The sequence below is a fragment of the Notechis scutatus genome, chromosome 4, assembly GCF_049901735.1.
Source record: "Notechis scutatus isolate UNSWTSFEM ecotype Mainland chromosome 4, rNotScu1.2, whole genome shotgun sequence".
Classification (NCBI taxonomy): Eukaryota; Metazoa; Chordata; class Lepidosauria; order Squamata; family Elapidae; genus Notechis; species Notechis scutatus.
Window position 1 is genome coordinate 112,913,611 of NC_142012.1, and position 10,228 is coordinate 112,923,838.

The 10,228-nt window shown below is 36.8% G+C and overlaps 2 protein-coding genes across 2 annotated transcripts; both read left to right on the forward strand.

Annotated features, from left to right (window-relative positions):
• Positions 1-2,653: 2,653 nt before the first annotated feature.
• LOC113411962 (prolactin-releasing peptide receptor-like) lies at positions 2,654-4,795 on the forward strand. The gene has a single exon (XM_026667275.2). It carries the CDS (start codon positions 2,655-2,657, stop codon positions 3,705-3,707), a length of 1,053 nt encoding a protein of 350 aa, XP_026523060.1. The 5' UTR covers position 2,654; the 3' UTR covers positions 3,708-4,795.
• Positions 4,796-7,570: 2,775 nt separating this feature from the next.
• LOC113411971 (prolactin-releasing peptide receptor-like) lies at positions 7,571-8,602 on the forward strand. The gene has a single exon (XM_026667287.1). It carries the CDS (start codon positions 7,571-7,573, stop codon positions 8,600-8,602), a length of 1,032 nt encoding a protein of 343 aa, XP_026523072.1.
• Positions 8,603-10,228: the final 1,626 nt, after the last annotated feature.

Genomic DNA, 10,228 nt, shown 5'->3' on the forward strand with positions numbered 1-10,228 from the left:
TGCTAAGTAAATATTTTTGAACATTTTCAGGTCTCTCAGTAGACCAAGAATTTTGAGGAAAGAAACAAGGGGAAGAATGTCTCTTGAGCATCAATTAATACTGTTGGGTTTGTTTTTTGCCTTTACTTCCTTTCCCCCCTTTTTAAAGCAAACCTTAAACTCAAATGAATAAAGTGGGTTTCAGTAAGTCTTGCCTTCGGAAAAGGGACATCTGTTCAGTCTAGTCTTAACATGTTATTATAAGAGACGGGAGTCATTGCTGGCCATGCCACACCAGCAAAATTGATCTCTGTCCCTTTAAACTCTTGTTCAAACAGTTTGGTTGGTTTTGCAAGCCAGGCACAGCATATTGATTCAGGAAGACAATGATGCCAGCTCCAGGACTCTCTTCCCTTCACTACGAATAGGACAGCTTACCTTAGTAACGGTAGGGGAGAAATGAGGTGTTTTGAATCTTATTTCTGATGTTCAGTAAGGTTTTTGTTACTATATATTTCTCTATCAGCTGCATGCTTATTATGATTAAATATATTGCAGTTCATTATGACCTCTGGAGTGCCCATAAATATTTCCTGACAATATTTGACTGATAAATTATATGTTGTCCTTGTGCATGTAACTCTCTAAACACACATTTATTTGCTTTGTTGTAACCTGCATTTTTCCTAGCATTTTGTTGCCTGTGGTAACTTAAAATAACAAAAACTTATCTGAAAGCATTAATTATAAATTTGACCCCCAACCTCTATCAGGCACAGTTAGATTTTCAAAAATAATTTTATACCTCTGATTTTATTGTGCAATTTGATTTTAAAGTTGTTCCCAGAAGTGAATTTTGCATGTCTATTCATAAAAGATCCATAAAAAGAAATAGATCTATGGGCTATCTATATATTTATATTTATTTAATTATTTCACTCTGTAGGATGTGAGAACATAGATATGGTAACCTGAAGTGGATATCAATATGTAGGTTGTGAAAAAAATCAGTTTAAATACGAAAACTATGGGGGTAGAGAATCAAGAAGCATTAATTAACAGTTATATTGTTTGAATAGATATGACATGGGTGATTTTTGACTTGATCCTTTCTAGTAGACTCCAGCAAGTAGACTTTAACACACTATTTAATATGTAATAAAAACCTTTCCATGCACATTTCATTGGATGGAATGCTATCTCTAAATCTTCAGTCTATGCTCTCTTACTAGATGATAGGAACAAATAAATGAGCCTTTTCCACTAGGGAAAATAGAACAGTAATCAGACAGTCACAGGTAGACTTGAAGAACTATAGATTGGTAACAACGTATTTCAGTTTCTAGATCATCATTATTGTTGTCACTGTCTATTGTTTGCATGATGATGGATTGTAATTTGATGGAATTATATTATTATTGTGAAGAATTTTCAAGACTAGTGTGCGTGTGTGTGAGGGAAGAGGAGATGTGAGAAAACCATACTTCCTTTTCCCGAGCAAAAATGAGCTCCATCTTAAAGAAAATCAAATATTTTAATGTTTATGATTTTGCAAGATATAGGTCTATTCTAATTTTCTTCTAGAATTTGTCATCTTTCATCAAGTACATTATAATATGGCAAAAGGAAATCAAAAGTAACTGACAAGAGGATCTTTGAGACATGAATATTTCTGAAAATCACACATGCACACACACACACACACACACACAGAGAGAGAGAGAGAGAGAGAGAGCGCTTCTAAAAGGTGTTCCATTGGTCTCTCCTGAACTGTATCTATCTGCCCTGCCTTCCATGCTGAAAATGGCTTCTTCTTAACAATTGAACACATTCGTCTGTTGGGGGCCATACAGAATCGGTTGGGCTGACTTAAGTCATAGATATGGTCAAAATCAAAATTTAAGAATTACCCATGTTTCTCTAACACTTCTTTTTTTATTCTAAAACTCATTTAACTCTTCCAAACAGCAGGCTGCATGGAAGGACAACAGCCTAATTCAGATTGAGTGATAGGGAAAGGAGATCTGGAATTAATCTCATGGGTTAAATTAAATAGCATAAGGGCTGAAACCTGCTTTAAAATATATGTGTCCATTTATTTGCTTAGAAATCAGAAATCAGGGTATGTGAATCTGTGTGTATATTAATGTTATATTGTGATTGGAAAGCTAGCAATCTATCTATCTATCTATCTATCTATCTATCTATCTATCTATCTATCTATCTATCTATCTATCTATCTATCTATCTATCTATCTATCTATCTATCTATCTATCTATCTATCTATCTATCTATCTATCTATCTATCTATCTATCTATCTATCTATCTATCTATCTATCTATCTATCTATCATCTATCTATCTATCATTTTCTCAAAATTCTTTGTGGCCCTTCTTCTTTTGTTCTCCTACAAACAAAAGTAAAGCAGCAGAATGAGTAACCAGATCATAAAGATAAAAATATATGTTTGTGTATATGCATGTATGTGGATGAGTGTGTTTGTGTGCACACATACCTTTCCTGATGCTGAAAACGAATATTCTATAAGATGAAGAAGCAGATTTTGGAACTGTAAATGAGATGCAAATTAGAAACATGAACCCACAATCAAAATAAGTGGATTATACCTAAAGAACATACTTACAACTATGTTTTGTTATCTTACAGGCCAAAATGTATGGATCATTTGAAGGTTCTAGCATCCTTCCTACAAACACCACTGCAGTAGCTCTCAACTCTTCTATGAATGAGACTAATATATTTTTCCAGGGTTTGCAGCTGGTGCAGCAACTCAAATTGTTGATCATCCTGTTGTACACAGGTGTGGTCATTATTGGGATGGTAGGTAACTGCCTCCTGGTCCATGTCATTCTACATGTCAAGAAGATGCACAATGTCACCAACTTCCTCATTGGGAACCTAGCCCTTTCAGATGTGGCGATGTGCACCACATGCGTCCCACTTACTCTTGCCTATGTATTCGAGCCACGGGGCTGGATTTTTGGCAGCACTATGTGCTACTTTGTCTACTTCATGCAGCCAGTGACAGTTTATGTCTCTATCTTCACCTTGGTCACTATTGCAGTCGACCGGTACATTGTCATTATACACCCTCTGCGACGCCGTGTCTCCCTTCAGCTTAGCGCTTATATGATCCTCTTTATCTGGATTCTGTCCTGCTGCTTAGCCTTGCCTGCTATGGCACATACCTATTATGTCGAGCTGGATAAGCAAGGTGTCATCCTATGTGAGGAGTTCTGGGGGGAGCAAGAGCACCAAAGACAAACCTATGCTTTGGGCCTGCTGCTCATCACTTATTTTTTTCCTTTGCTCGCCATCCTCATTTCCTACATCAAGATCTCCCTCAAACTAAAAAACAGGGTGATGCCAGGGAGCATCACTAAAAACCAGGCAGACTGGGACAGAGCCAGGCGGAAGAGGACCTTCTACTTGTTGGTCATGGTGGTTGTGGTCTTTGGAGTTTGCTGGCTTCCCCTTCACGCCTTCAACTTTATCCGGGACGTTAACATCCATGCAATTGATGCTTATTATTTCAGCCTTATCCAACTGGTTTGTCATTGGTTTGCTATGAGTTCTGCCTGTTATAACCCCTTTATATATGCCTGGCTTCACGATAGCTTTAGGGAAGAACTTAAAAAACTACTTGTCTGGCCCAGGAGAGTAGTTCCCTCTGGGCAAAGTGCAACTGTAAGCATTGTTATCTGATCAATAAGTGCCCCTGATTTCATGACAGACAAGAGTCTCTATTGTTTAATGGTTCCGTGTTGAAAACAGCAGTATTTTTGTGTTGAAAATGACAGTCAAACCCTGCTCCAAAAAGCAAAGCAGAACAAAACAAATGTCAGACTCTGTAAAACAAACACACAAACAAAAGGCAACCCGTCAGGCACAAAGAATCAGGACGGTTGCAGCCTAGACAATTTATTGAACCCTCTGCACAAGAATCTGGTTAACTAATGGTCAGAGAAACTCTATAGAGGTTCTCAGTCATCCAGGTCATGGTTGCCCAAAGGTGCTTTTCAGAAGGCAATTGGATTTTTTTAGTTTTCTTTTTCCCAAAGAAGCTTCTTGGATGAAAAACAAAACTTTTTCAAGAAGAAAAACCTAAGAAAGTCCAGTTGCCTTTTGAAAAGCATTTTTTGGGATAATGGTCAGCACTACATTAGTTTTAAATAAAGGTCAGGGGAATTCAAGGAAGGTTGGACTTGGATCTCCTGTGGACTCTAAACTGATGACATGTTTCACTGTCTACTCCACATCTGTCTTGTTCTTCTCCAACACAACGAAGAATATATTCATAGTCAAACCTGGCAGTGGGGAGCAACTGAGATTAAAATGCATTTTTATCAAATTCATTTTGGTATCGTGAAAGTCTCTGGTGGTAGGATTTGTTCTTTCCTTGATGCATAAAAATATTCTGCTGCATTAGAAGAGTGGTGAATGTTTTACTGAAAACATTGCAGATATTGTGTACAGTACATTATATAAGTAACACTGTACATCTGTTAAAATTGTATTTTGTGACACATATTATAGCTCCTTCCTTTTCTATAAGTCATTGAAATCTTTCCTGCTAAATCTTTCCAATAGTTGTGGTTGCTTGGAAACACTGGAAACAATTCCATCTCCCACTTCATTAGATCCATATATCAAGAATTGCTAGTTATGGAAGCTATACAAACATGGTTAACTGAATATATTCAACTAATACATTCAACTAATGTAAAATATTATGTGAGTGGTTTGGGAATGCAACATTAAAACATCTTTACACTGTTAAGAAAGATAATACGTGTCAGTAAACATAGCTATAAGAATTGTGTTTTTACTATCAAAATAGCTCTATGAATTGTCACTATCTATTTTACACAATTTATACTTTAATATTTTTTTCACAATCCATAAGTTTGGCATTCTATTTCTTTGACTTTACAATTTCATTCCCCTGTCTATATCTATGTGCAAATACATTTTCCCAAATAAGGAATATGCTTCTTGGATACGATGAAGTAGAGACTTAAATCACAATAAATATATTAGTCTTTGAAGTGTCACTTTCTTTTTGTGTGAACAAACTTATCCAGTTATCCTTCCTGAGTTGACTTAATATTGAAAACATGAGAAGCATCCATTCCAACACTCTGGGAGTGAGGATGATATGCTATACCTTAATCAAACTGTTTGCTGCCATCTATTGCTCAGCTGACTTTTCCCTGTTTCAGAAGCTACCAGCTTTATAAAGACCTTGCATGATGGTTGCAACAATGTCGGAATAATTTTACAGAAATAGATCCTCCTAGGTCTGTGCTGTTGGCCATATTTATAAAAGACCTGTATGAGAGGTTAGAAAACATGATTACTAAATTTGCAGATGACCCAATGATAGACAACAGTACGAAGGCTCTGGTGGATTTTAAGAAGCTGAAATATTTTGCCTAAAAACCCAGCAAAATAAATGTCAGAAGAGGCAAATGTCATCTGTGTTAGGAAAAAATCAGTGGCATAAATATAGGATGAAGTTCCCATATTGGGTAAGTGCAAACAAACCTGGATGTCTTGGTGAATCCCAATGGAACAGGATGATGCAGCTGCAAGGGAAAGGAGCGGAGAGGGGAGGAATAGGGGAGGGGAGGAATTATGGAACAATTAACTAATGATATATACACATTTACAAATAATAGGATTGATGCCCTCCTCCCTGCCAAAAAAAACTCCATCTCAAGTTTTCAGAATTACCGTAATCTTATGATTTACTCCATTACCTAAGCATTAGATGAGAATTCATTATTTATATTTACCCTGCAGCTGGTATGTCTACCAATTCAGTTCTTATGAAAACACTATTTAAAGTTGAATTGGAACAGAAAAAAACACACTAGTTATGCTGTTCTTTCAAACAGCGTGCCTTTCTAGGTCTGGGGAAAACATGCACCTGTCTTTGTGTTTTTCTCTACAAAAATGAGCAGAGCTTTAATTTTATGATTATAACTAAAAAAATAATTTTAATGCTCCTGTCAGAGCATTAACCAGAGCGATCCACATTCCAGTGATTAGTCTGAAAAAATATGCCAAGCTTTCCAATTTCAATTGTTTTTGTTATTTATTTATCTCATTTATGTAAACCATGAGCTCGTATTCATGACACTAGAAAAGGATAAGTTAATCTCTGAACAATGATAAAGCAAACTGATGGTATTTATTGATGCAAAACAAGGAATTTAAATTCAAAACAAGTTATCTTGGGATAATCAGCAAAGCTCTGAATATGATTATACTCGAGGGCTGTACAATTATTTCCTCTGATAGTCAACATTTGATGATAACTGAGTAGATTTCAGCGTGGTTGTTCTCTGACAAGGTAATTTAAGCAGTCTCACTGGAAGCTGGAAAGAGAAAATACAGAGTTAACTATTACAATAACAAAACCGACTTTGAATATTTATTGCACTTAAATCATTTTCCAGCAAAGAATGTTAGAAACAGGAAAAGAAGCAAGGGAGCAGAGAATAAATAAAATACCAAACTAGCTGGCATCACTAAATCTGTGTGCTCAAGTGATTATTTGAAAGAAATGAAATGTTCAGTCTATTCTATTCATAACACATATTCCTCATTCCTTGGCAATATAAATTCAGATAACATACAACTTAGGCAGACAAGGGACTTCATTTTCCAAACTTAATGCAACGTGCTAAACTCTGGTGGAACCAACAAACCTTATAGTTAAATATGATTTGATATAACTCACAACTGCAGGACAGATTTTTTTGATCTCCATGTAGCCGAGTCCCTCTTGTAGTGTTGATATTTTTTTTTACTACTTCATCCTTTTAGCCACATTCCTGTTCTAAAAAGTCAGTGGCGCCAAAGCTCTCTCTATTTCAGTGCTGGAAGCTGGAAGCTCAGCACCTGGACGAGCTCAGATGTTCTCGTTGATAAAGTGTCTCAGGGATGGCTTGCCAACCAAGAGAGAAAAGAGAGATCCACAGACTTCCCCGAAGGCACGCAACAAATGGAGACAGAACCCTCCCCCCAAAATTCATTTTGAGTATATAGGGAAGCCTGCTAAAACCCTCCAATCTGTGTATTTTAATTCACCAAGCACAGCTTGCTTGCTTGCTTGCTTTCTCCCTCCTGCTTGCTGTTAACAAGCATCTCTAATTGGTCATGGATTTGAAAATCAAATGAGATTAAGAAGAAGAAGAAGATGCAGAATGACATCGGACTTCTGGAGAGAACAGCTGTAAGTATAGTTCTTAGTGCAGTAATGATTTTCTCAGCTGCATGATTTTAAAGGGACAGAGTTGGATTTATGTGGAAGGGAAGAGAGAGTCCTGTAAGTTTGATTGTATCTTAGTATTCCTATGTGTAAGGAAGCATCTAGTGAGGCTCACTTCTGCATTTTTTCTTTTTCAGATGAATACATGCAAATGTCAGGTGGCCAAACTCAAGATTAAATCTGTCCATCATCCCAAGATGATTTAAACAAAAATTAATGGCAATACGAGCATGCTTATGTGCTCAGATTAATTTTATTGGCAAGGAAATTGTAACAGTGGGAAAAGGCAATGGATCCAGCGAATCTGACCTCTCAGAGCCTTCTTTCTGCAATTCAGAGCAACACCAGCAGCCTCTTCCTGGGGCTCCAGCTTGTCCAGTTCTTCAAGCCTCTCATAATTTCTTGCTACTCTCTGGTGGTCTTTGTTGGCATCATTGGGAATTATCTCCTCATTTATGTTATCTGCAAGACTAAAAAAATGCACAATGTCACCAATTTCCTTGTGGGCAACTTGGCATTCTCAGACATGCTAATGTGTGCCACATGTGTACCGCTGACATTGGCATATGCCTTTGAACCCAGAGGGTGGATCTATGGACGCTTCATGTGCTACTTTGTGTTCCTGATGCAGCCGGTCACAGTATTTGTGTCTGTTTTCACCTTGACTGTCATTGCTGTAGACAGGTACTTCGCCATGGTTTATCCCCTTCAGAGGAGACTGACAATATCCATCTGTGTGTATATCCTGGCTGGTATTTGGCTGTTGAGTTGCATACTAGCTGCCCCAGCCTTGGTCCATACTTACCATGCAGAATTTCCAGAGCTGGACTTCTCCATCTGTGAAGAATTTTGGTTCCACTGGAAGAGGGACCGCTTAGCTTATGCCTACAGCACCCTCATCCTCACCTACATTCTGCCCTTAATGGTCATCTCTGTCTCCTATCTGAGGATCTCAGTCAAGCTGAAAAACCGTGTCGTTCCTGGTAATGTTACTCAGAGCCAAACTGAATGCGACCAAGCTAAGCGGAAGAAGACTTTTCGCCTGCTCGTCTTGGCGGTCACTGCCTTTGGAGTTTGCTGGCTGCCGCTGCATCTCTTCAATGTCATCAAAGATGTTGAGATCAGACTGATAGACAAGCAATACTTCAACCTTATTCAGCTGATTTGCCATTGGTTTGCCATGATGTCTGCTTGCACAAATGCTTTCCTTTATGCCTGGTTACATGATCGGTTTAGGGGAGAGCTGAAGAAAATGTTTGCTTGGAGGCACAAAAAGACAGCACCGGCTACAAACTGCATTGCGGTTGGCATGGCTTTGTAAGCGTGGGGTTCCTTCTCGTTGCTCTACTTTTTGCTAGGCTGTTTACCTGATGAGAGAGTTTAAGCAAGCACAGATGATACAGCACAAAACAGTTCTTTTCTTAAACTTGAATCAATTGTACCAATAAAGGCCATGGTCATATGCTTTCTTACTTAGCACAGTATACTCAGCATAATTGCTATTTCAACATTGTGGCTTATTGCGGTGAAATATCACATATGTGTGTACAGGAAGAAAACATAGCAAAATCAGAATAGGAATTTTGTGTGGGCTGAAAAAAGAGAGAGAGAGAGAGAGAGAGAGAGAGAGAGAGAGAGAGAGAGAGAGAGAGAGAGAGAGAGAGAGAGAGAGAGAGAGATTGCAAATGAGTAAGAAGGAAATCTGAAAAAGTACCCCAACTGCTGACTCCATATAAGCCATGCCATGCTATAGGATGACTTAACTGGATTGCAATGTGGGAGAGATGGTGGTCTTATGGGTACATGTTTTGCATGCATATATCTGAGGAGAAGGATTGGGTGGGTAAATTTCCATAAATGTGAAAGAAAAACAGTTATAGAACATTGAAGTGAATGTTTTCACATAAATCTGTTTGATGGGAGAAATATTTCTCCCATCATGAACTTTCAAGTACTATAGATATAGTTTTAAAAGTCATGTGTATTTAGCTTCAGCAAGATGTCTATGGAGATTCTCAGTTATCCACGTCCTGGTTGTCCCAAAGGTGGTTTTTTTCAAGAGGCAACTGGACTTTCTGGTTTTTCTTTGAAGACATTTCGCTTATCATCCAAGAAGCTTCTTCTGATCTGTCTGAATGGTAGGGAATGGAAGAATTGATACTCCTTGCAGACAGTTGGTCATTTGCATTCTTAATAAAAAAATTGTTTGGGTTTTCACAAAACATAATACAAGTAAAATTTCTTTTTTTGAGAATAGCATGGTCCCGGGTTATCACTTCTCCATACAGATACAAATTCAATTTCATATTCATCTTTGTGTTCGATTCCATATCTTATTACTATTTTAACATTTTCTCAATAATTTTTCCTTTCCCTTAGTTTTCTCAACCTTGCTTTTAATTATCTCATTCCTTTCTAAATTCAATTATATATATATATTTTTCTAAGTTTCAATACCTTTCTAGTCATATATTTATACTTTTGTCTGTCCTGTTTCAATTTCATATTTTCTTTTCTCATTAAACATAATTTTTCCCTGTAGTTACTAATTGGAATATGACACCTTTGTATCTTTTAATTTTTATCCATTCAACTCTTATTTAAACTTCAATTTATGCCTTTACAATTATAACCTTCAATATAACACATAACTTCCAGTCAAATTCTGCTTGGTACATTCTTAAAATACGCACTAAGTTCTTAAAGAGAAAATATGTACATATATATATATATATATATATATATATATATATATATATATATATATATATGTGTGTGTGTGTGTGTGTGTGTGTGTGTGTGTGTGTGTGTGTGTGTGTGTGTGTATGTATATGTTATATGTGTGTGTGTGTGTGTGTTATATATATATATATATATATATATATATATATATATATATATGTATGTATATGTATATGTATATGTATATGTATATGTATATAAATAT